The following is a 27,337-nucleotide window of genomic DNA, read 5'->3' as shown; positions in this document are numbered from 1 at the left end:
CCAGATGCCTTTATACAACACGGAGCTGCAGAGATCCAATCCAACTTTATTTATACAGCCACAGACTGTACATCCATCCATCCTCTATCCACCGTTTTATCCTCACAAGGGTCATGGGGGGTGCTGGAGTCTATCCCAGCTGACTCTGGTGAAGGCAGGGGACACCCTGGACAGGTCACCAGTCTGTCACAGGGCTACATATACAGACAAACAATCACACTCACATTCACACCTACGGACAATTTAGAGTAACCAATTAACCTCAGCATGTTTTTGGACTGTGGGAGGAAGCCGGAGTACCCGGAGAAAACCCACGCATGCACAGGGAGAACATGCAAACTCCATGCAGAAAGATCCCAGGCCGGGATTTGAACCGGGGATCTTCTTGCTGCAAGGTGAAAGTGCTAACCACTACTGTACAGCCCCACATCCAGAACAAGGCAAATAAAATCAGAAATACACAATAAAAGCACTAAAAACAGATAAAATCTGAATGAGATCATTCAGCAGTGAGACAGCAGGACAGGAAGCTCCATCCAAACACTAAGACAGGCTGCAATCTATTTTCCTCATCTCCTGATACTTTAAACATTTCATTTAGCATTTATTTAACCATGGTAGTCCCAGCACTTGCACACAGACCGGTTAGACTGTAATGATTTTACCAGAACTTTGAACTCATTCAGTAGAACAAGCTGTAATTTATTCCAAGCATTAGACACAGAAAACCTGAAAGCTTTCTTGGCAGAGGCTTTACCAGTTTACCCATTTTCAAACCACTAAATTATTAATGTTTAAGGATTAACAGTGAGGTCAGATCAACCCTGAAGTCTTTCTGCCCATTCTTCTCATTACTTTCCATCATTCAAACTGCATTCTGAGCCTTTTTACCTGCTCAGTTTCATTTAACCTCCAGTGATCAGCTGTTTTTTTTGAGCCTTCTACACAATCACAGAGAAGCCCAGCACTACTGTAGCGTCTTCCCGCCTCCCCCGATCATGGAAACTGGATTAAAACAAACCCGTGGAGGTTTCCGTGTCCCGCATATGACATTAGAAGAGAGACCGGTGGGAGCGGTTCTGTCCTAGATTGCAGAAACGCTAATGGAGGGTGAAAGAGGATGTTCTGTGGTTCCCAAATTCACGGAGCGATGCCGGGAACACTCCACGGAGGTCAGCGGATTATGTCATCATGTGTGTGTGTTACTACAGTCACACCCTGCTTCTTCTTCTTCTTCTCTCCACATCCAGGCACACGCCACGCATTACATAACGCCTCCCCACCCAGCGCTGCCGTGGAGCAAAACAAAGGCACCCTGCCAGCAGAAACACAGCAACCGAGGCTCACGAGGAGAGGCCAGAGCGTTTGTTTACGAGCTGCCTCTGACAGGAAGGTAGGCTGAGAGAGCAGAGAGGTATGCGTTTGTGCGACTGCTCTATTTACATATAAATGGCCATGTGAACGCCCTTGGCACCCGACAAAGGAATCGCTGTGTTTTCCTGGCAACGAAGGCGGCGTGGTGTTTCTCCAAACAGAGAATCCCGAAGCTTCCCTCGGAGTCGTTCCCGCCTCGGCCCGACCTCTCAGCTTCCTCCGCTAAACGCCGCGCTGCTGCAAACCAATCTGAGATAATAAATGCTTGTTTTAGCGGTCGGAGGATGTGGAGGAAGGTTTTCTCCGGCATGTGCTCCCCTGTTTACACAGCTTCGTACATGTGTCTTGTATTAGACCGCACTGGCAGACCGAAGCAGAAGTGATTACTGCCCACCAAAAATCTTATTAGCGGTTGTGTTTGAGTGCAAGCCATTACAGATCAGATTCCTCTTCTTACATAACAGGCCGCAAACAAGACCCCTCACGCTGAATGACACCCATGAAGGGGAGCTCTGGAGGATGGAAAGAACAGGAAACACCAGCGCTGCCCTGGAAAGGACAGAAAGAATATTCCATCCACAGAGCCCAAATTATGAAGGCAGCAGGGAATGATTACAGCCCGTTCAAGCTCCCTTCATTACGGCGATATTTCACTACATCATGCCATCTGAAATCTGTGTAATTGTGTTGTAACCACGGGAAAACAACAAAAGGAATCCACACAAACGTCGGCGCTGATGGAAACCAGAGCACGCTGTGGAGCACGACCACGAAATGTGAGAGAAAACACAATCTGAGGATCCTGAGCTCAGAAGGTCCCACTTATAGCTAAACCGTTTACAAGTGCGGTTTCAAACAAAGCAGAGGGAATTATTTGTAGGAAGTTAAAACTCCTACTTAGCAATAATGTCGGCCTGTAATAACCCTCACCGGAGTTTCTAACAACCAATAAATCAGAGAAAAAAAGGGGCAGAGGCTTTTAGGGCTGGACGCGAAGATCCGATCATTACGGTGCTATCCAAAGATTAGGATCACCTCCACCCTGTTGGACGATCGGATTATTTGGCTTGTCCATTCGTCTCCGTCTTCTTTTCTAACCCCCCCAGACGACTTGGGACTATCCGACTATTCGGTATGTCCCTCCGTCTGAGTCTTCTTTTCTTCCACTTCCGGACGAGGTGGGACTAAATGAATATTCAGCACATCCTCCATGTCCGTCTTCTGTTCTTCCACCCCTGGACGACATGGACCTATCTGAATATTTGGCTCGTCCCTTCGTCTATCCCCTCCTCTCCCCCGCTGGGCGATCTGAATATTTGTCATTAACTGGGTCTGAATATCCAGAACCCAGAAATTGCTGTTTGCCCTAGAGACTTCATACAGGAAGGACTCATGAGCTTAAATACACTGAAGGAAATGGAAAGTGAAGCATCTGAGTGGATTTAACATGAATCTATGAACTGATAAAAAAAGAGATTCTCTGTTGGTCCATTAAGTCCCTGTTTTCTCCTCTAAACCTCTCGATGCTCCTAAAGTCTGACGAACTCTTCGAGCAGCAAACAGAAACAGGACGGCGGCTGAAAGCAGATCAAGGTTCGTCCTCCGGGTCCAGTCCTGATCTCCGATATCTGAGGAGCGTCAGGCTGGGAGGGGCTGGAGTTAGTGGGCGAGGGAGTCCGCTGTCATGACAACCACGAACCTTTAATGCCCCCCTTCCTCCTCCTTGCATCCTCCAGCCCACTCCTCTCTACGGTGAGTGGGAAATGCGATTACTCGTGACCCGTGGATGAAAATGACGCACGGGAAAAAAACGTGCGCTTGGATCCCGTCGCCCACCTGTAGAGAGTTTACAACCCATCAGCTGAGGTGGAAGCCATCCAACAGACCATAATCAGCAGAGACGTGACAGCTGTAGATCCAGAGCATCCTCCTGTATCACACCAGAACCTAAAAGCTGCATCCTTTCTGTCTGCTGGAATCAAAGCCAGAACCTGTGGCTCCACTGAGCTCCAACCACCATCGTCCAGCAGCTCCACAGCGTTCACATTAAGAATGAAGTTTTTCAGCCTGAAAACACGTCACACTTCTCCAGAACTCTACAAACGTACAGTAAGAGGCTGGAAGGAAAGTCCAGCTGCAGCAAATGAAGCCTCGAATGTGACTTTATTATCTATTAAACATTGTGAGAGAGAAGATCCTTGTTCTAATGGAGATAAATTTGTCCATTCTGGAGCATGTTGGACGTTTTTTAGAGACTCCAGCTGTTCTGATCACACACACTGATACAACCCCTAAAAAAGCTGAATACTCCCTCACTGTGAGGGCAAAAAACCCAAACTAACATTTATATCAAATATATATATATATATATATACACACATAAATATGAAGAGTTTATTTGCAAGCAGAGATAACTCCGTTTTGATAAATTTCCAAAAAACTTTTTTTATTGTTTACTTGAGATAATATCAATCAAACTGAAGTTGAGTGGATTTGACTCAGTAGAAAAATACATGACAAAATAGAGAAAAAATAAATTATCATCTCAAAAAACAATAAGAAAAGGTTTTCTGAAAATGTATAAAATGGTGTTATCTGTTTTTGCAGATAAACTCTTCATATATTTTGACGTATTTCACGGTCTCTTTCCTCTTGCTGGGTCCAAAAAACGATGCTTGCTGCTTCATAATTTTGCAAATTTTCAGAAATTTGGGGAATTTTTCTGCTGAGTTTTTGGCCTTTTTTCAGACAAGGAAAAAATATTTTTGGTGCCTGTAAATATATCAGGGTCATGGGGGGCGGAGTCTATCCCAGCTGACTGGGGTGAAGGCAGGGAACACCTGGACAGGTAACAGTCTATCACAGGGCTACACACAGAGAGAGACAGTCACACTCACACCTACAGATCATTTAGAATCACCAGTTAACCTCAGCATGTTTGTGGACTGTGGGAAGAAGAACATGGAGAACCCAGCAGGAGAACATGGAGACTCCATGCAGAAAGATCTCAGGAAGGCCAGGACGCAAGGCGATGGAGCTAACCACTACGTGACCGTGCAGCCCTTTAAACCTTTTGAAGTTGTTCCATGAAGATCTGTTCTCAGTCAAAGTACCACGCGTGTTTCACGTCACAGCTTTGGAAGCGTGTTTCCATGTGCAAGCTCATGGAGTTACCAGAAAACAGGAAAACAATAACAACAAAGAGCGGAGCTAACAGTTCCCAGTAATTACAGCGCCCCATATGGAGCCGCATCACAACTGCTTCTTCCTGCCTCCAGATTCCCACTGAGAGCCCCGACTAACACCCAGCAGCTCCTCCGTCACCACCAGCCTGCAGCTCGTTCACCCTGCAGCCAACAGGCCGTCCTGCTGGGCCTCCGTCAGCGGCGCCGTGGTAGCTTCTCATGGCAGCTTCTCATGGCAGCTTCTCATGACAACTTTTCATGGCAGGTCTCACAACAGCTTCTCACTGCAGCTTCTCACAACAGCTTCTCACTGCAGCTTCTCATGGCAGCTTCTCATGGCAGCTTCTCATGGCAGCTTCTCATGGCAGCTTCTCATGGCAGCCACATGCACAGCGTTGACGTGTTTCAGTTTCAGCCTCCCTGTTAGCATCACATATATGTGTTCAGGAGTGGGTCGTCGTTCAGAACAACAGCTTCTGTGAGCGACTGATCTGGACTCACGACGAAAAACACACCAGGAGTTAAAGATCAGGATCAGTGTGAGCCAAAGCGAGGCTCCGTCAGCAACGTGAGGATGATGAGAGTCGGCAGCTGCAGCTTCCTTCAGCATCACGGTGCAGGAGGACGATGGAGATTATGCAACGCAGCACCTCCACCAGCCTGTTCCCACCCAGCTGAGGGCAAACACACCGACATCAAACACACCCTCACAACCAGGACGCTGTACAGCTCAGTGAAAACAGATCATTGTCCGTCAGCACAGAGCAACATATCGACTCATTCAGACAGAATTCACAGCAGAAACACGTAACCGGGTTTGTTTTCTTTGTCTTCTGTCAACTGAACGACTCACACTTTAAAGAAAAACAACTCATGGAGACCAAACAGCGACTGGAATAATCAATAAAATAACCATCAGATGATTAACGGTTCTGTTGTGTTGAAAACTCTACATCAGAACTGATTATACTTTTTAAAAGTTTTTCTGTCATGACATCAAATATCTGCACAAAACCTGAAGACCAAACACAGAATTAATCAACATTTGACATATTAAAGAGATTAAAGTAAATTCTGCACTTTGTTCAGTGATTAGAATCAGTCAGCATCAGGTTTTTATGTCATATTAGTTTAAAAAAAGACAAATCTGCTGTCTGTAATCCCTCAAACATGAATATTTTCTGCTTTAATTCGTCCTGCTTGACGGTCGAGTCGATATTTTCAGGTCCTGAAATATTTTTTAAGCAAAACCAGCGACCTGAAGACATTCTGTGATTTGTGTTCTTTTTATAAACCAAGTAGTGATTATTCATCATCTATCCACCGTTTAATCCTCATTATGGTCCAGGGGGCGGAGTCTATCCCAGCTGACTGAGGCTGAAGGTTCACCTGGACAGGTAACAGTCCATCAGTCACACCTACAGATCATTTAGAATCACTGATTAACATCAGCATGTTTCTGGACTGTGGGAGGAAGCTGGAGAACTTGGAGAACCCAGCAGGAGAACCTGGAGACTCCATGCAGAAAGATCCCAGGAGACGTGAACCGAGGATCTTCTAGCTACTTTTTGTGGTGATTTTGGGTGTTTTTGCTGGCATATTTGAACATTTCAGGGTAGTTTTGTGTCTTTTTGTGTTTTTTTTGCACGTGTTTTTGTGCCAAATTAGAGTTTTTTGTCACAATTTCATCTGTTTTTTGGTAGTTTTGGTCCTTTTCATGGTAACTTTGGTCATTTTTGTGGTGATTTTTCATGTTTTTGCTGATATATTTGAACATTTCACAGTAATTTTGGCTCTTTTTGGGGTAATTTTGCAAGTTGTTTTGTGCCAAATGTGAGTTTTTGTTGCAACTTCACCTCACATTCACACCTACAGACAAATTAGAATCCCCAGTTAACCTCAGCATGTTTTTAGACTGTGGTAGCTGGAGAAAACCAAACCAAAATGCAAACTCCATGCATGCTGGGAAGGCCAGGATGGGATCTGGGGATCTTGTAGCTGTGAGGCCACAGTGCTAACCACTGAACCACTGTGCAGCCCCAAAGTGTTCATCAGGTTTATGGAAACAGTCATCAGCTGCAGCTTTACTGAGCAAAGCTTCTCCTCAAAGAGTTTTGATTCATTCTCTCTCATCAGAGGAGCAGCAGACAGGAAGTCTGTTTGTTCTTTCACGTGATTCCACGTAGAAGCAGCAGCGTTTCCTCTTCCTGATCTGTCAGTGGAAGGCTTCATGCTTCTGACAGAACAGCAGCTGGCAGATGTTGGAGCCCTGCACATTTCACCGCCACCTTTAAAGGAAGCCCATCTTATCTCAGCGCTTCTTCCTGAGGCCGGCAGAGCAGACGCAGCGTTTTTCTGCAGCCCTCAGCAGCTGACCGATGCAATAAGCGGCCTGACGTGTCGTTATCTGCACCGACACGCCTGAGCACAGAGACAGCCGTCTGAAAGCAGAACTGAGACTGAGACACTCAGAGGAAGTAACGCCGAGGTCTAGATGATGATGATGATGATGATGATGCTGCAGGGAATCCCCGTTAGCCTGCAGCCCATCATCGTCATCAGAGCAGCCAGGAGCTCAGAGCATCACGTCTAATCAACACCAAACCGCCCAGAAACGAAGAACGACGGCAAGAAAACAAGTTCAGGAAAAGTACAGCTCCTCCAACATGAGGATTCACTTCTGAAGACGTCAACCACAGACTAGACGTTAATTAAAAAGATCGATCACCACACTGACCTACTACTAAAGCACCAAAAACCTGAAACCAATTTAACATCAGATCTGTAATTTTATATCAGACAATGAATTATTTAACCCTCGTGTCGTCCTGCAGGTCAAATTAACTCGTTTTAAAGTTTGAAAATGTGGGAAAAATATATTTTCACAGCGAAGCTTCTGATGTCCACATTTTTAACATTTTTGGAAATTTTGTTTCTAAAGAACATTCACATAAAAATCAACCAAAATCCAGAAAAATTGAAACCAATTTTTCTGGATTCTGGTTATTTTTATGTGAATGTTCTTAAAGGAACTATTAGAAGCTTTACTGATATTTATGGAATCACTTTAGATATTTTTAGGATTTTTTTGGATGATTTTTACATTTTTGTTGAAAATATTTACAAGAATTTTATTGCCAAATTTGGGGGATTTTTAAAAAAATAAAACTTTGAAGGAATTATTGGAATTTTCTTCCTGAAGGTTTTGCAAATTTTCAGAAATTTGAGTATTTTTTTCTGAATTCTTGGCTTTTTCTGAGACAAGGAAACAACATTTCTCGGTGCCCGTAAATGAGGACAGCAGGACGGTTAAAGCAGCACTTTGCAGGAAAACAAGTTCAGGAAAAAACATCCAAATATGTGCAGAGCACAGCTCCTCTGATGTCAGGATTCACTGGTTCTTTCTTCAAACTTCTGAAGACGTCAACCACAGACTATTTATTAAAAAGATCGATCAACACCCTGATTAATGACTAAAAGACCAAAAACCTGAAACCAATTTAACGTCAGACCTGTCATTTCTATCAGACATTTCATTATTTAAAGTAAAATTTTGCAGAAATTTGGAAGTGTTTAAGCAGAAATCATTTAAGAACTTAGTTTGATTTAATGTATCTATTTAATTGATCAGGGACCATGAAATCCACACATAAAGCATGTTTGCATGTGGAGTGAAGAGCAATAAGCTCATTTTCAGCTCCTGTCCCTGGTTGGAGGAGGACCAACATTACACCCCATTTAAAGGTGAATATGATGAAGCAAAGACCATGAAACTTTTTACAGACTCTATGTTAACAGAACTAATTAATCTGCACATTGTTTGATGACTAAAAGCACCAGAAGTCTGATATTTAATGATTTAAAGCACTTGTTTTTACAATATCCAACATTTAAAAACACATTTAAGGGCTCATTTTAAACCAGTTATGTGTAATTCTATGACAGCAGCTCTGCAAACCACAGAGAGCAAAACTAGACTCAAAAATGTTTGATTACAAGTAAAACAAAGTTCACCTCCTGCAGAATATCTTCTCAATTAAGTAATCAAACGTTTGATGCATGGATTCCAAAAATATGGAAAAAATACGATTTCCTGAAGAGTTCCACCATCAATCGAGCCGCTGTTTGACCTTTTCTTTGATGAATAAGTTCCAGATTTGAATCTAAATCACGGCAACAACAGCAGAGATCTAATCAGGCAGCATGTGGACTCGTGTTTACACCACATTTATCACTGCACAGAACAAAACACGTCGCAGCATCGCTTTGGCGTTAGACGAGGTTTGGAAAACACGAAGCAGAAGCAGTGAAGCAAACCCTGCTCTCTCTGCAGGATGGAGATCAGCCGAACATCCCACGACTCAGAGATGGGATGTGGACGGATGGAGGAGCCGTTTACCCTCCACTGACGGAGAGTCGACGAGGTAGGAGCTAAAAAATCCACCGCAAAAACAAGTCTGTTTGTCTTAGTTTTAGTCTAAACGTCTCATCCCACTTTGTATGAAAATCACTGAACAAGAGACATTCCAGCAGATGGAGGGACGTGTTTTAAGAGAATGCATCTGAAACATCTGGTTAAGTCAAACAATCTGGAAATGATCTTGTTTAGAGTTGAATTTTACAAGAAAACTCAAAATAAGGTTAACCCTCGTGTCGTCCTGTCGGTCAAATTAACCCGATTTAAAGTTTGAAAATGTGGGGGGAAAAAGTTTTCACAGTGAAGCTTCTGATGTCTGCATTTTCAACGTTTTTTAGTGGAAAAAAAAGAAATGTTAAAATGTTTCTTTAAGAACATTCACATAAAAATCAGTCCGATTTTTATGTGAATGTTCTTAAAGAAAATATTAGAAGTTTTACTAATAAATATGGAATCACTTTAGATTTTTTTAGGATATTTTTAGGAAGATTTTTTCTCATTTTTTGAAAATATTTACAAGAATTTTCTTGCCAAATTTGGGGATTTTTTAAATAAAACTTTTACGGAAAACTTAAGGAATTATTGGAATTTGCTTCCTGAAGTTTCTGCAAATTTTGTGAAATTTGGGGAATTTTTTGGATGAACTTTTGGATATTTTTCAGACAAGGAAACAATATTTTTTGGTGCCTGTAAATGAGGATAATAGGAGGGCTAAAACACTTAAAATTAGGAGGTTACATGAAAGTAAAAATCTATTTTTGAATGAAAACCCGCCCTTTTTTATAGCATGTCTGGCTTATTTTGAAACTTTACAATCCTGGTAAAATAAAGCTTAAAATAAGTTTTCCAGCTAATTTTAAGATCTCAATATTCTAAATGTCTTATTTCAAGAAGTCTCACCAAGACATTTTTCACTTGTTCTATTGGCAGATTTTTTCACTTATTTCAAAGTAAAAGTTCCTTGAAATAAGTTTATTTTCTTGTTTTTTTCCAGTGTCCTCCTTTAGATCTCAGTCACACCTTTTATTGTCCACATTATGATCCTCAGCGCTGACCATGTCTCATAATGTGGACAATAAAAGCTGCTCCCTCCTCCCTGGCAGACAGACAGAGGTTTTGGTGAATCTTACAGTAGCTGCCCCCGCAGGAAGCTGGAGGTGGAAGCAGCAGCAGACTGGAGGCCCCTGATGATCAGGACTGCGAGGGCACCCCGCTGAAAAACTGATAGAACCAGAAATGTGCTCATGTGAGGCGGTTCTAGATGAAGATCTCCTCTTAGACGCATTTAACCCCCAAAAAAACACCAGAAACAGAAAAACAGAGATGGACGACGAGCTGGAAGGTGTGCAGCTGCAGAATAAATTAGAATGACTTTCTCTGTTGATTAATCTGATTCTTTCATCGTTTCTGCAGAAATCCCCCGCCCTGCAGGCTTTTCTCTAATGTTGCTTATTAATGAGTTGCTGAGAGGTTTTGACACTGGTTTGATTTAAAGCGACAAACATCAGCCTGCAGCTCCAAAAAAACATCCTGAAAGTTTACATTTAAACACAGATAACAATCTGAATGGAACGTAAATGCAACCTTGTGCAGAAACACCGTTTACTGAGTGAATAAAGTCAGAAATTACATCTTCTGTTCAACACTCAGCTCAAAGATACGAACGAGGATTACACGAAAAGCTAGAAAAATACAGGATTAGCTCAGCTACATGAATAAATGTCACATATTTACCCATAAAGTATCTAAAAAAAGCTCAAACAAGCGCTCGTTTAGGAATCCAAAACCCAAATATACTCATTTAAAACGATATAAAACGGAGAAAAACATCAGATTCTGTCCAGTCATGGAGGAAGTGTTCAGTATGACCACACGGGGAAAATACTCCATGAAAATAAAAGTCCCGTCATGAAAATGTCACTTCCAGTTCAGTAAAACTGTGTAAATATTCAGCATAATTCTGCTAATAAATGATTAGATTATCAGCTGAATGTTTTACACCAGGCTGCAAATAATCCTCAGCTTCACGGAGAATTTATCAATGTTTTGGATCAATAAGGCAATAATTTGGTTTGTGAAGCTCCAGAAAGTGGTGGAAAACAACACAAACAATATTTACTGTGATTTAAACGTCAACAGATGAGCTGGAATGAGGAAATATTTAATTATCTGAGCCAATCAATCAGCTAATCACTTCTACTGCATCCTGTTTTTAAATATTGACTTTTTAAAGCACTACAAGTTCCTCTTAGATGGAGTTTTTAGAAATACAAAGCAGCAGAAAATGGGGATCCTTGTTGAGAAGCTAAAATAAAGCCCAGCACTTCAATAAGCGTACTTACTTTCAGTTCCTGATGCTGATATGTGACAAAGTGAACAGTTGAAGCTAAAGAGGCGATAATCTAACCCACAGCGAAGCTCCTCATCGTCCACTGTTCTAGAAAAAGATCTGACCTCCCAGCAGCTTTTCACGGCACATTTCTGTCCGACGCTTTCAGAAAAGACGTGAAGCGTTCGAGCTCTCCGCCGTACACAGACGCCCACTTCTTTCCCCACAGACGCTCAGAAAGAGGAGAAAACTGGAAGTAAGAACGAGCCGCACGTCAAAGTGCATCCAGCCAGCGTCCCGACTTCCTCCTGGAGGCCGTGAAGAAACACCGCCACGGCACAGACGTGTTGTCACGGCGACGGGCCTCACGGGACGGAAACACGCTTAGAAACTGATTCAGCAGAAAACTCTGACTGCAGCTCACACTTCAAACGATTTAAGTATGAACCCAAAACTCACCCGTTTAAAAGTTTGAAAATGTGGAAAAACCTCTGATGTCCACATTTTCTACATTTCTGGGAAACCTTTGATCATTTTTTGGTGAAAAAAGCACCTCGTTGGAGACCGTTGGAAGCCGAGTATTCAAAGCTTTACCAGCTGGAAACGGGCACCATGACAAAGACTTCTGTGGCGGTTAATGACTTCAGACCAACGCTAACGGACTGAAGCTGAGTTTAATTAAAATGAGGACACCGACCTTAAAATACGACAACTAAAGAGCTTCATTTAATGTTTACTGACTGATCAAGAGACGTATTTATATTTTACATCCCTAATCTGAACAATTACTCAAAATTAAATGAAACTGAATTGCATTAACTTTATATTATTTCCTTATCTGAAAAAAATTCAGCAAAAAAATTCCCCAAATTTCAGAAAATTTGCAAAATATTCACAAAGAAAATTCCAATAATTCCTTAAGTTTTATTTTTTCAAAAATCCCCCAAATTTGTAAATAAAATTTGTGCAAACATTTTCAAAAAATGAGTAAACATCTTCAAAAAAAATCGTAAAAACATCTAAAGTGATTCCATAAATATCAGTAAAACTTCTAATATTTTCTTTGAGAACATTCACATAAAAATCAACCAGAATCCAGAGAAATTCTCTGTCTTCTGGTTGATTTTTATGTCAATGTTCTTTAGAAACAATTCTAAAATTTGTTTTTTCCACCAAAAAAATGTTCAAAATTTCCAAAAAATATTGAAAATGTGGACATCACGAGTTTCACTGTGATTTTTCTTTTTCTACATTTTCAAACTAAAACGGGTCAATTTTGACCCACAGGACGGCACGATCTGATTAGAGTTTTGTTGATCTTTATTGGCGCTGTGTTTGTTTGGTGCGCTGTATTTTAGCTGGGACCAGTTGCCAGGCAACCAGCAGAGACTCCAGGAAGTTACTGAACAAGGATCGTCTAAACTTCAGATTATAAACAAGTGAAACTGGAAAAAACATAGACGCGCTTCAGAGGAAGATTCAGGTCTTTCTGCTGAGCCGTCAGTGTGTTAATCCAGCTGTTTGTTTACCCTCCACATCTGTCAGAGAGAACGCAAGAACATCCAACTATCTGAGAAACCAAGTCAGGACGTTTTCACTGTTTCTGACACTCAAAAATGGAGTGAATGAGTGAGGAAAGGACTGTGAGGTCAAACAACAGCACACTGAGGGCGATCAATAAATCAGTGGAGCTGCTGTTTGTTTAAACGCTCTAAAGTCAACCTCTAAATAAACTTAGCGCAGGACTTACACATCAACGATAGAGCAGCTGGAGTCCTGCAGCAGCTTTCTGTCCAACATACACTCCCCAGCAGCCACAGATGTAAAAATAAATGAGTAGATCCTCCGTCCTGTTGTTGTCGGTTACCGTGGCGCCCTGACTGACTGACAGCAGCTCTGACTGTTCAGAGTTAAACCCTCACACAGCCGAGCGGTTCTCTCCTCCAGGACGGAACAAACACTCAGCAGCAGAAAGAACAACAAGTGCACACGGACTGTGTCAACACGGGGTGAGCTTCCGGCCTATCAGCTGTGGCGGTGCGGCGGAGCAGCGGTGCGGGGCGTCGCCAGCGGTTTCCTCAGAATAATGTGACGAGGAGGGGAATTCCTGTAAGGCCCAGGAAGAGAGGGGGAGGGCGGCTTCAGAGCGCCGACGTCACTGGAACCGGCTCCGGCAGCTCCAGGGGATCCTCCTCCTCCTCCTCCTCCCCGGGCTAGACGCAGGAATTTACTGCCGGTTGGCCAACAGCTCAGCGGGGGGGCAGGACTGTTTACCAGAGCTGCACGTCTGATCCTGCTGCAGCGTTTCACTTCCTCTCTGATGATGAGGCAGCATGTTTGCAGCTGGACGCCTTTCTGTCGTCACATTTAAATCTAAACACAGTCAGGAGGAGTTTTACCAACGGTTCATGTGTGAAGACGAAATTAACCCTTTAAAGGAGCGCTGATGTTTACTGGACTGTTAAATCAGTTCCACTTTATTATCCAGCAGCGATCATTTTAAAACACAACTTACTGAAAAACATCCAGAAATATTTTAAACCAGAGGGTCCAACATGAGGCCCGTGGACCAAAAGTGGTCCTCCAGAGGGTCCAACAAGAGGCCCGCGGACCAAAAGCGGTCCTCCAGAGGGTCCAACGTGAGGCCCGCGGACCAAAAGCGGTCCTCCAGAGGGTCCAACAAGAGGCCCGCGGACCAAAAGCGGTCCTCCAGAGGGTCCAACGTGAGGCCCGTGGACCAAAAGCGGTCCTCCAGAGGGTCCAACGTGAGGCCCGTGGACCAAAAGCGGTCCTCCAGAGGGTCCAACATGAGGCCCGTGGACCAAAAGCGGTCCTCCAGAGGGTCCAACGTGAGGCCCGCGGACCAAAAGCGGTCCTCCAGAGGGTCCAACATGAGGCCCGTGGACCAAAAGTGGTCCTCCAGAGGGTCCAACGTGAGGCCCGTGGACCAAAAGCGGTCCTCCAGAGGGTCCAACATGAGGCCCGTGGACCAAAAGCGGTCCTCCAGAGGGTCCAACGTGAGGCCCGTGGACCAAAAGCGATCCTCCAGAGGGTCCAACATGAGGCCCGTGGACCAAAAGCGGTCCTCCAGAGGGTCCAACATGAGGCCCGCGGACCAAAAGCGGTCCTCCAGAGGGTCCAACATGAGGCCCGTGGTCCAAAAGCGGTCCTCCAGAGGGTCCAACATGAGGCCCGTGGACCAAAAGTGGTCCTCCAGAGGGTCCAACGTGAGGCCCGTGGACCAAAAGCGGTCCTCCAGAGGGTCCAACGTGAGGCCCGTGGTCCAATAGCGGTCCTCCAGAGGGTCCAACGTGAGGCCCGTGGACCAAAAGCGGTCCTCCAGAGGGTCCAACATGAGGCCCGCGGACCAAAAGCGGTCCTCCAGAGGGTCCAACGTGAGGCCCGTGGACCAAAAGCGGTCCTCCAGAGGGTCCAATCCGGCCCTCAAAGTGTAAAAATTCCAGAGAAGACACTAATTGCAGATTGTAAATTAGTAAAACTATAAATTTAAAGTCATTTCTAGACCATGACAAGTTGTTTGGATCAGAAAGTAAAATACTAGATTGTTCTTTTGTTGTTTTCTGTCAAATTTTGTAATTTTTGTCTGGTTTTGGTGGGTTTTTTGTCTTTCTTTGTCTGACTTTTGTGATTTTGTTTGTTTTGTGTCGTTTTTGTCCAATTTTTGTCCAATTTTTTGTCGTTTTGTAACTTGTCGAATTTTTTTTTCGAATTTCTTGTTTTGTTTCGTGTCGTTTGTCTAATTTTTGTCATTTTGTTTCTTGCTTTTGTCATTTTGTTTCTCACTTTTGTAATGTTTATCTTGTTTTTGTTGTTTTTTTGTCTGACTTGTCTTTTGTTCCATGTTTTTGTCATTTTGTGTTTCGCTTTATTCGTTGTTCTGTGCTGCAAAAATGGCAAAAATGAGACAAACAACACAAGCAAGACAAAAAGGAAACAAAACGATATAACTAAGAAACAAAATGACAAAAACATGAGATAAGTCAGAGAAAATAACAACAAAAATAAGACAAAATATTACAAAAATTAGACACAATATGGCAAAAATGACACATAAAACGACAAAATAAGACAAAGAAAGTTACAAAACGACAAACAAATGGAAAAATTACAAAAATTTGAGAAAAAAAATCACAAAAGCGAGTAACAAAACGACAAAAAGCAGACAATCAACATAAACAATACACAAAACAACAAATAAAGTGAAACACAAAATGACTAAAATCAGACCAAAAAACACAAGCGAGACAAAAAGGAAACACAAATCGACAAATGAACAATCCAGTATTTTACTTTATGATCAAAACAACTTTTCTGGTCTAGAAATGATTTTAAATTTATAGTTTTACTCGTTTACAATTCCTACGCACACCAGACTGGAACCTCTGCAGGGCCTCATGTGGGACCCTCTGCTTTTCTGGATGTTTTGCAGTAGCTTGTGTTTTAAAATGATTAATGTCGGATAATAAAGTTAAACTGGTTTCATGTATAAATAGTTCAGTAAACATTAGAGTAGAAGTTTCCTTTTCTTTGCTTTCAGCCGCTGCTGTTCTTTAAACACCCAGAAGCAAACCTTGTTTTTCTTTGAAACTCCAGAAAAAGAGGCGTTGAAGGCTGCGTGTGGGCGAACAAACCCAGCGTCTGGAAGTGAAAACTGCAGCTCCTTGTGAGAATGTTCTAAGTCAACATCAGACTGAGGCACTGGGCTGCAGCTCTGAGATGGAGGAGGACTACGTTACATAAACACCTCTCCAGGACAGAAGAGGAAGCTCCCTCTGCTCTATTTCTGGATTAGTCACCATGGGGAATTCTGAGGGTTTTACAGTCGGGTTCAGAGAGGCAACTAAATATTTACCCAGACCAGGACAACAACTTTCTGCCTCATCACTGCCGGGGTGAAGAAGATAAACGCCTCGCAGGCTCCAGGATCAACACCACACTCTGTAATTAGGAGCTGCTGTTGGCAAGATGGAGGCAAAAATAAGCAGTGAGTCACTCAGGCTGGAGCTCTGCTGTCCTTTAAGGTGACCCCAGGAGCAGCGCCGCTGGGTCACCGTGTTTTAGAGGGACCAGTCCAGCTACAACGCCCTCCCAGGGTCACCGTGTTTTAGGGGGACCAGTCCAGCTACAACGCCCTCCCAGGGTCACCGTGTTTTAGGGGGACCAGTCCAGCTACAACGCCCTCCCAGGGTCACCGTGTTTTAGGGGGACCAGTCCATCTACAACGCCCTCCCAGGGTCACCGTGTTTTAGGGGACCAGTCCAGCTACAACGCCCTCCCAGGGTCACCGTGTTTTAGGGGGACCAGTCCAGCTACAACGCCCTCCCAGGGTCACCGTGTTTTAGGGGGACCAGTCCAGCTACAACGCCCTCCCAGGGTCACCGTGTTTTAGGGGGACCAGTCCAGCAACAACGCCCTCCCAGGGTCACCGTGTTTTAGGGGGACCAGTCCAGCTACAACGCCCTCCCAGGGTCACCGTGTTTTAGGGGGACCAGTCCAGCTACAACGCCCTCCCAGGGTCACCGTGTTTTAGGGGGACCAGTCCAGCAACAACGCCCTCCCAGGGTCATCGTGTTTTAGAGGGACCAGTCCAGCTACAACGCCCTCCCAGGGTCACCGTGTTTTAGGGGGACCAGTCCAGCTACAACGCCCTCCCAGGGTCACCGTGTTTTAGGGGGACCAGTCCAGCAACAACGCCCTCCCAGGGTCATCGTGTTTTAGAGGGACCAGTCCAGCTACAACGCCCTCCCAGGGTCATCGTGTTTTAGAGGGACCAGTCCAGCTACAACGCCCTCCCAGGGTCACCGTGTTTTAGGGGGACCAGTCCAGCTACAACGCCCTCCCAGGGTCACCGTGTTTTAGGGGGACCAGTCCAGCAACAACGCCCTCCCAGGGTCATCGTGTTTTAGAGGGACCAGTCCAGCTACAACGCCCTCCCAGGGTCACCGTGTTTTAGGGGGACCAGTCCAGCTACAACGCCCTCCCAGGGTCACCGTGTTTTAGGGGGACCAGTCCAGCTACAACGCCCTCCCAGGGTCACCGTGTTTTAGGGGGACCAGTCCAGCTACAACGCCCTCCCAGGGTCACCGTGTTTTAGGGGACCAGTCCAGCTACAACGCCCTCCCAGGGTCACCGTGTTTTAGGGGGACCAGTCCAGCTACAACGCCCTCCCAGGGTCATCGTGTTTTAGAGGGACCAGTCCAGCTACAACGCCCTCCCAGGGTCACCGTGTTTTAGAGGGACCAGTCCAGCTACAACGCCCTCCCAGGGTCATCGTGTTTTAGAGGGACCAGTCCAGCTATAACGTCCTCCCAGGGTCAGAGAACCACGTCCAGCCTCCAGACACATAACCAGAGCTGTAGAGTCGCCCACCCTGACCCATCATTCTCCACAGACCAAACTGGAACCAGTCCAGGACCAGGAGGATCCCAGTAAGACTCTCTGAGCTCCATCACAACCTTCTCCTCTGAACTTCACTGAACTTAACTTCAACTAATATAGAGCAACTTTTACTAACACAGAGCAACTCTGAACTTCACTGCAAACACATTCAGCTGAACACAAAGACCACATTCACACATTCTGTTGACTAAAAAATAAAAAGCTTCAACTTTATTCTGGAAATGTCAAAAAACTGCAGCATGAACACAGACACCAACTAGAAAAACCCTCAGAGATGGAACAGATCTTCACTTGGACCAGAAACTACAGTAAAACACACCTCAGACCCTCAGCTACAGACAGCACCACTGCAGAATAACAACAACAATAATAATAATAATAACAATAATAATGATAATAGAGCTGCATGGCATTAGGAGGAAACTGGCACCGCAATATTAACTTGTTCCTCTGTATAGATTACCATATGAAAAAAATACAATCACTTTCAGCAGATGGCTGGAAAAACTCTAGTAGGAAAAAATGACTCACTCTGGAATGACTGTAGTGGTTTTATAGACATCATTTAAAAACAGCTGACTGTTCTAGCTGTAAACGTCTGATTTTTAATGGAATATTTCCATCGGGCTACAGAGGAACATTTCCAGCAACCATCACTCCTGTGTTCTAATGCTACATTGTGTTAGCTAATGGTGCTGAAAGGCTCATTGATGATTAGAAAACCCTTGTACAGTTATGTTAGCACATGGATAAAAGTGGGAGTTTAATGAAGAATATGGAATTGTCTGGATGAACCCAAACCTTTGAACGGTGGTGTAGGTCAACTTTAACTCATTTAGAGCAACTTTAACTAATATAGAGCAACTTTAATGTAGAGCAACTTTAGCTATATTGTATTTATGCACTGAAACCAAACCTTGTGTGTTGTTTTGTACGACTCTCAGACATTCCTGTTTCATGTATGTTCAGTAAAGCGTAACATCCACCAGTTACCCAAATGTTTGATCGTTCTTAATACACCGGGTAGCTCTAAAACAAAAAGCTGTTTTCATCGACACTCAGACGTTTCTATTCTACATTTTCATGCTTCCTGTCATCCTTTAGTGTGAATCCACCTCCAGGATTGTGGTTTAATTTATTCTGTGCTGTAAAGACTTCTACTAACACACTCTAGTTTTACTAAAGTACCTGAGAACGTTGTGCTGCTGCCAGCGGCTCGTTTTGGTTTCAGATTCTACACACATTTCTAATTCAGCCCAATCAGAGGAATCTGACACGATTCTGCCAGTAAGTTTGGTCCAGCTGGCAGCTGTTGGATCTAATCACAGTTTGATCCTCGCGGCAGGACGAGACGCTTCCAGGAACCGAGTCATCATGAAGGATGAGAAGACGACCAGAAAACCCTGTCCTGCCTCCATCAGCTGGTAATGAGCTCATCATGATTTCATTTAAACAAACCTGCTTTCCTATCTGTGAAGTTTAAATTAACTCCTCCTACATCGCACGAAAGATCCTGTAAAAATCTGGAAATCTGGCAGCAAAGGTACCAGAGAAACATGTAAAAAACTATAAAACTATTTCAAATATTTAGTCTGTAAAACACTTTTAGCTGCAGTTAAAACTCTAATTTTACACTCACAATTTTAAATTTTACAAATCATAAAGTAACGAATTACAATCAATTTTTTCCTATTTTACAGTTTTTTTCTGTGATTTTACGAGTTATCTGTAAATTAACAAAATATGGAAACTATTTTTATCAATGTGTACCCTTCTAATTGAAATGTCTGATTTTTGTCGTTGGTCTCACGTTTTTGTCGATTTGTTTCTGTTGGCGCTTTGTGGGTTTTTTGGTTTCATTTTTTCCATTTTGTCGTTTGTCATTTTTTGTCACTTTGTAACTTTTTTTGTCTAATATTTTGTTTTCTGTCATTTGTCTAATTTTTTGTTGTGTTGTGTCTCCGTTTTGTAATATTTTGTCTGTTTTGGTTGTTTTTGGTCTTTTGCTGTCTGACATTTGTTTGTCTCATGATTTTGTTGTTTTGTTTCTCATTTTTGTATTTTTTTTGTCTCGTTTGAGTTTTTTGTCTTATTTTTGTCATTTTGTGTTTTGTTTTATTTGATGTTTTTGTCATTTGTCCATTTTTTTTGCCGCTTTGTTACTTTTTTGTCTAATTTTTTGTGCCGTTTTTGTTTTTTTCATGTAATTTTTGTCTCATTTTTGTAATATTTTGTCTTGTTTTTCTGTCATTTCTTTTCTGTCTCAAGTTTTAGTCAATTTGTTTTTCTTGGTGCTTTGTGGGGTTTTTGTTTCGTTTTATTCATTTTGTCGTTTTTTGTTTTTTGCCACTTTGTAACTTTTTTGTCTAATTTTTTGTTTTGTTTTGTGTTGTCTAATTTTTTTGTTGTTTTGTGTCATTTCTGTCGTTTTTTTGCCACTTTGTAACTTTTTTGTCTAATTTTTGTTTTGTTTTGTGTCATTTGTCAAATTTTTTGTTGTTTTGTGTCATTTCTGTTGTTTTTTGTCCTTTTTGTCTTCTTCTGTGGTTGTGATCCTCCAGTAAGTCCTCCATGGTTCAGGTCCAGGTGACTAAATGTTGTGTTCCTTTGTAGACACTCTGTGATCTGGAAGCTGTAATGTGGAAATGATAAATTTTGCACTGAAACAAAGGAACCATTAGGATTTGTGGTTATTTACAGGTTATTCTGCTGTGGTTTTACTGGTTTTACTGGTGATCAGACTGGACTAAGATGAGTTTAACTCCTGATCTAAAATGTAAACGAGTGAAAAGCTTCCATAATGAAGAACTGACAGAGGCACCATGAACGCTGATAAACACATAAAAACAGACGCCCCAGCTCCATTTGCTGGAACGTTTGACCCACTGGAGGCTTGTGGGAAATGCAGTTTGACGACTGAATGCAGCTCTCAGGTCTTAAAGTTATCCTCTGATGAAACCCGACACGTCTGCGGCCTCCGGCATTCACAGCCGAGTGTTTTAGTTCTGCAGCGTCGTCCGGAGACCCAGGACTCCCACTGGGCTTCCTGCAGCTGCTCTCGGCCTCTTCTGGTTTCTCTGAGAGCCGCCAGACAACCATCTGCTTTTATAGCTCATTTAGCTCGTATGCGCGGCGGGCCCTGCATGGAAACACACCGGGACAAGTCCTGACACAACCGAAGGCTCCGTCAGCATCACCAGAAACCGAGTCAAACAGCTTCTTCCTGCTGTTTACCGTCCTCAGCCCTGAAACCTAACAGTCCATCTGCTTTTTGGTCCAGAAAATGATTAAAAATACCCAGAACCTGAGGCCATGTCTGGTTTTGTTTCACCAGCATTAGTTTACAGTCATTAAAAAACTGTTTGTAGAAGATTTTAGATTAATTAACTGGAAGTTTTAATGTAGCCTGAATGAAAGCAGTTATTAGAATGAATTAGAACATGATGAAATACACCCAGAGAGCACAGTAATGTCATCAAATGTCTGACTTTTTAGGACCAAAAGTCCAAAATCCAAACATATTCAGTGATTAAAAACCTGTTAACTGGAGAAACTGGGACCAAAAAAAGGTGCGTTTTTGATTTTAAAACAATTACAGACCGACTAATTGCTCGAATTTTAGGTACAAACTGTGTCCACCTTGAAATAAAAATAGTTGCTTTGTCCAGAAAATGCCAGAAAATGATGAAAAACAGCAAATTCTTATAGTTGAGACGCCAGAATCGTCACAGTTTTTGGTGTTTTTGCTTGAAAAGACGCTTCACATTAAACCAGAACATGAGAAAAAACACCTAGAGACGACAGTAGCATCATTAAATGTCTGACTTTTTATGACCAAAAGCCCAAAATCCAAACATATTCAGAGATAGAAATCTGCTAAATTAAGAAACAGGGACCAAAAAAAGGTGCGTTTTTGACTTAAAAACAATTATAGACCGAATTATTGGTCAAATTTTAGGTACAAACTGTGTCCAGCTTGAAATAAAAATGGTTGTTTGATCTAGAAAATGCCAGAAAATGATGAAAAACACCAAGAAGAAAAGATATTATCTTTAAATATGTTCCAAAATCCAAACATATTCAGGGATAAAAACAGTAAACCGTCCCACTAGAGGAGCTGGAACAATCACAGACCGACTCATTTCTACCAGTTTTAGTCACAAACTGGGTCCAGATTGAAATAAAAACACTTGTTTTGTCCAGAAAATGATGAAAAACACCAAGAAGACAAGATATTGTCTTTAAATGTGTTGTTCTGTCTAAACTCAAGTCCAAAATCCAAAGATATTTAGTGACACAAAACAGAAAAATTCTGCCAGTTTTACCACAAAAGAAAGAACTGATAGTGGTGTTGGTCATAAACTAAATGCAGGTTGAATTGAAAATGGTTGTTTTTCCTCTAAAACACCCCAAAAATTATGGAAAGCACAAGATTTTGTCCAAAATCCAAACATATTTAGTGATAAAAACAGTAAACCGTCCCACTGGAGGAGCTGGAACGATGACAGTTTTGTCATTTTTTTACTACAAACCAACTCATTTCTACCAGTTTTAGTCACAAACTGGGTCCAGATAGAAATAAAAACAGCTGAAGAAGATCCTCCACTGAGCTCGTTTCACCTCGATTCACATTCAGGTCGGAGAAAAACAGAAAATCCACAAAATTAAGAAGCTTTGAAGCTGGAAAACATTTCAACAGGACACAGATTTAATTTAGTTCAACGTGAAACCACAAAAAGCAGCAAATCTCCTGCTTTAAAACGCCTGTAACCTGCTGCTGATGTCACTTCCTGTTTGTCTGCTAATTGATAAACATGGTGGCAGTGTTCAGAGGGACTGATGCAGCCGCCCACCTCCACCTCCACCTCATCCAGAGCTCCGTCAGTGGGCAGAGGTAACGTTACATAAGCAGAGACACAGCGTTCCCTCACCGCTTCCTCCTCCTCATCCTCACTTTCCCCTCGTTAGTCTCTAAAACATCGAGTCCGTCTCATGAAACCAAATCGATGCGCTCGTTAATAATCGGTTAGAGCCTCCTGGACCCACAAAGACTCAACATATCCAATAAAAACAGAAAATTCTTACAGTCCAGACTCTGGAATCAACACAGATTCTGGTGTTTTCGCTTAAAAAACGCTCCGAATGAATCCTCTGCCGTCTGAGTTTATTAGTCACCCGCTGATTTCAGCTCTAAAGATGCTTCACATCAAACCAGAACATGATGGAAAACACCCAGAGACCACAGTGATGCCATCAAATGTCTGACTTTTTAGGACCAAAAGCCCCAAATCCAAACATATTCAGAGATAAAAACCTGTTAATTAGAGGAACTGGGACCAAAAAAAGGTGCGTTTGATTTAAAAACAATTATAGACCGACTAACTGATCAAGTTTTAGATGCATTTTAGCTTTTTCTGCCGAGAAAACGCCAGAAAATGATGAAAAAGAGCAAGAACAAAAGATATTGTCTTTATATGTGTTGTTCTGTTCAAACTCAAGTCCAAAATCCAAAGATATTCAGTGATAAACACAGAAAAATTCTGCCAATTGTACCATAAAACATACAGAACTGCTGTAATGCTGGTCACAAACTAAAGGCAACTGAAATTATAAACTGTTCTTTTTGTCTCTAAAACATCATAAAACTATGAAAAAACAATGAAACAATGTCTTATTATGTCCATTTTCATGACCAAAAGCCCCAAATCCAAACATATCCAGTGATAAAAACCCGTTAAATGGAGGAACTTGGACCAAAAAAGGTGCGTTTTGATTTAAAAACAATTACAGACTGACTAATTGATCAAGTTCTAGGTACAGACTCTGTCCAGCTTCAAATAAAAATAGTCGTTTTGTCTAGAAAATGCCAGAAAATGATGAAAAACAGCAAATTCTTCCAGTCGAGACACTTGAATCATCACAGTTTTTGGTGTTTTTGCTTGAAAAACGCTCCAAATGAATCCTCTGCCACCTGAGTTTATTAGTCATCCACTGATTTCTGCTCTAAAGATGCTTCACATCAAAGCACAGAAGAGCTTCACATGACTATTAAATCTGACATGTTTCCTGTTTCTAACGCAGGACTGTCACCTCGGAGACGTTTGCATCTAAAAGCAGCTGAAATTTAAATTAAATCTGGTAAAAATCTCCCAAAGAAACTGTAAAAGGAGCTAATTTAAGACGTCATTAAAACAGAAACCAATCTGATGGAGTTTAGTTTGGTTTGTCCACTTTAACCCTGCAGCTCAGATTAACCGTTTTAAAGACTGAAAATGGAGAAATGTCCACATTTTCAACATTTTTAGGAAGTTTTTGAACTTTTTTGGTGGAAAAAAAAGAAATGTTAAAAAGTTCTTTTAAGAACATTCACATAAAATCAACCAAAATCCAGAGAAATTCTCTGGATTTTGGTTGATTTTTTATGTGAATGTTCTTAAAGAAAATATTAGAAGTTTTACTGATATATCTGGAATCAATTTAGATATTTTTAGGATTTTTTTGAAGATTTTTACTCATTTTTGAAAATATTTACAAGAGTATTCTTGCCAAATTTGGGGGATTTTAAAAAAAAAAAAAAAAAAAAAGTTTAAGGGAAACTTTGAAGGAATTATTGGAATTTTCTTCCTGAAGGTTTTGCAAATTTTTTAGAAATTTTGGGAATTTTTTTGCAGAATTTTTGGATTTTTTCCAAACAAGGAAACAATATTTTTTGGTGCCCATAAATGAGGACAGCAGGAGGGTTAAGGATGAGTTTAATCTGCTCTTTAGACCTGCTTTAGAGATGCTTTTGAGTGTAAAGTTTTGGATTTTGATGCTTTTAGATGCAGGTGGATGGAACCTGAGTGAATCTGCAGAACCGGAGGACCACCGGAGGCCGAGCTTCCAGGAGAGCAGACCAGAGCCATTCCTGTTTAAAAAGCCGAAGCAGCGGGCTGGACGTCGTGCCGCTGGTGGTCTATTCTTACACCGAGCTGGGAGGAGGAGGCAGAAGTTCAGCTCTGCTCTCTCTCTAGCTGTTGCATAACGCCTCCAGTCATCTGTGGCTGCAGCTCGTCCTGTCCTCCTCTGGACCAAACCCACACGGTAACGCAGACGGTAACCTTCTGACCAGAGCAGACGGGAAAACTTGGGAAACACCGAGCACCTTTTCTGTTAAACTGTCCAAAAACCATCAGCAGAAAATGAAGCAGACAGAATCTGATGCTGATCCCTGTGACGAGCCTTTTAAACGCTTTTCTAGCCTAAAATCACAAAAACAACTCAACAGGTCTGAAAATGAGTGAAAACAGGTGAAGTTTAGGAGGAATCTTCCTCTACTGCAGCTCCAAACCTTTTCTACCAGACAGACAATAAGAGGAAACTTCAGGAAAAGCAAAGGGATGCAGTGAGAGGAGAGAGGAGGAGGACAATGAAGCAGCAAGCACCGAAACAAAAGCCTGCAGCAGGAATAAAAACACCAAAGACGAGCTCAACAATACCTGACAGGAGGGAAAGTCTGCCGGCTGCTTTTCCCTCCAGGAGTCACACACGCTTACGGGGAAACACCTGACATTCCCGACCACACAGACCAATAACCGCCGACATTCCTGAGCCTCCCGGAGAGCAGAAGAAGAAGAAGAAGAACGGTAAGACGGAGCGGAAAGCCGAGCGTCTGGCTGCCGTCTGTCCTCTCACAGCTGCTTCTCTCTGCTTTCACTTCTCACTTCTGCTGCGTTCTCTGCTGTCAGAGCAGCAACACACTCCTTCCTCCTCCTCCTCTTCCTCCTCCCTCCTCCTTCTCCCTCCTCGATGCTTTTTTTCTCTAATCCCTGCTCTAAATCAGGGAAAGCCCTCCCTGCCTGACTTCCCCAAGCTAAGTGGCAGAAAAAGCAAAACAAAGCAGGATGGAGGCTCTAAAAACAGCTCAGGTCTCTAATTCCTCTGTGTTCGTGAACACAACATCAACATCAGATTAGCCGCTAACCTACTTGTGGCATTCAGCCTCCCACGCCCCACACATCTATAAATACCCCTCTATCCGCTGTTCATTGATCCGCTAATGAAGACGCTAACAGGAGGAAGACCAATCATCTGTAGGCGATGAACAGCCTCCAACCCGACCACAGCCTGGAAGATCTACCGTCCTGATCAACGTTCTCCTGTTTACATCCTTAAAAACAGCATTTACTGAATAATTACAGTCAGTAAACCTGTCATCTACACCACTGTTCAACAGTTTGGGGTCATCCAGACAATTCCATGTTTTCCATGAAAACTCCCACTTTTATTCATGTGCTAACATAAAACTACGCCAACGTTGTCCTAAAAGATTCAATACTTGTCCAAAATGACTAGAATTTCTCCAAAGTGTCTCAAAAATGGTCTAAAACGGCTCCAAAATCATCCACAATGGCTCAGTTTTTATTAAATACATTAAAACTTGTGTAAATTAATTAAAAACTCATCCAGAATTACTCACAGCTTGTCCAAAATGACAAAAAAGATCAAAATTTACTAGAAAACAAGTCCAAAAAAGTCAAATCTGACTATAAACTGGTCCAAAATACCTTGAAACTTCTCAAAACGGACTCAAAAATTGTCCAAAACGCTTCACAACATACTACTACTATACTCTTTGTGCTAAGCTAAGCTAACCCGCTGCTGACACTCATTTTTAACTTGAACAAAGACATGCTGTTTCATTTCATTCACAGTGCTTGTGCTAAGCTAGTCTGCTGCTGACACTCATTTTTAACTTCAACAAAGACAATCTGTTTCCCTTTGTTCCCAGTATTTGTGCTAAGCTAAGCTGCTGATGACATTTATTTTTAACCTTAATAAAGACATGCTAACTGTTTCCTTTCATTCCCAGTCACTGTGCTAAGCTAAGCTATCCTGCTGCTGGCACTAATTTTTAACAAAGACATGCTAACTGTGTCCCTTTTTTCCAGGCTTTGTGCTAAGCTAACCTGCTACTGACACTCATTTTTAACTTCAACAAAGGTGTGCAAACTGTTTCCCTTCATTCCCAGTCTTTGTGCTAAGCTAACCTGCTACTGACACTCACTGTTTACTTTAACAAAGACATGCTAACTCTTTCCCCTCGTTTCCAGTCATTGTGCTGAGCTGACCTGCTACTGAAACTCATTTTTTACTTTAATAAAGACATGCTAACTGTTTCGCCTCTTTTCCAGTCATTGCGCTAAGCTAACCTGCTGCTGACACTAATTTTTGTTTTTAATGAAGACATGCTATGCGTTTCCCTTTGTTCCCAGTCTTTGCGCTAAGCTAAGCTAACCTGCTGATTCCTGCCTCCACACACTGTTGGACTCCGTTATGTAATCTCCAAACCTGATTATTTTAATGAGTCATTTGAACACTACAGGTGAGGATTCCTGTGGAGACTCACCGTTAGTCACGCTGTTCACACGGAAAAAACAGACTGAGTTATCAACAAAGGCGGGATTTATGTTTTACGAGCACACCTGAACCTGAGTCAGAGCGACGCCCTGCAGCTCCATCAGGTTCTCACCGTCTGTCACCTTCAGCTTCCTCTGTTCTGTCGTTTACATTCTGTCTGGGGGCGGCTTCGCTTTGCTTCACGCTTCCACTGAAATTCTGCACAAGTCTAAA

The 27,337-nt window shown here is 42.4% G+C and overlaps 1 protein-coding gene across 3 annotated transcripts in view; it reads right to left on the bottom strand.

Moving 5' to 3' along the window:
• The window catches only part of hivep1 (HIVEP zinc finger 1), a 77,609-nt gene that overhangs the window by 17,903 nt on the left and 32,369 nt on the right, over positions 1-27,337 (bottom strand). Inside the window, exon 1 of one of the 3 annotated variants that reach the window (XM_022214963.2) lies at positions 13,056-13,074. The exons of the other annotated variants lie outside the window; for them this stretch is intronic. Coding sequence (XP_022070655.1) covers positions 13,056-13,059 — 4 coding nt within the window. The 5' untranslated portion in view covers positions 13,060-13,074. Of the gene's footprint in view, positions 1-13,055; positions 13,075-27,337 lie in introns of those variants that run through there. 3 annotated transcript variants of the gene reach the window in all.

This window comes from Acanthochromis polyacanthus, chromosome 11 (genome assembly GCF_021347895.1).
Source record: "Acanthochromis polyacanthus isolate Apoly-LR-REF ecotype Palm Island chromosome 11, KAUST_Apoly_ChrSc, whole genome shotgun sequence".
NCBI lineage: Eukaryota > Metazoa > Chordata > Actinopteri > Pomacentridae > Acanthochromis > Acanthochromis polyacanthus.
Note: the sequence above shows the minus strand (reverse complement) of the source record. Positions and strands in the feature narration are given on the sequence as shown.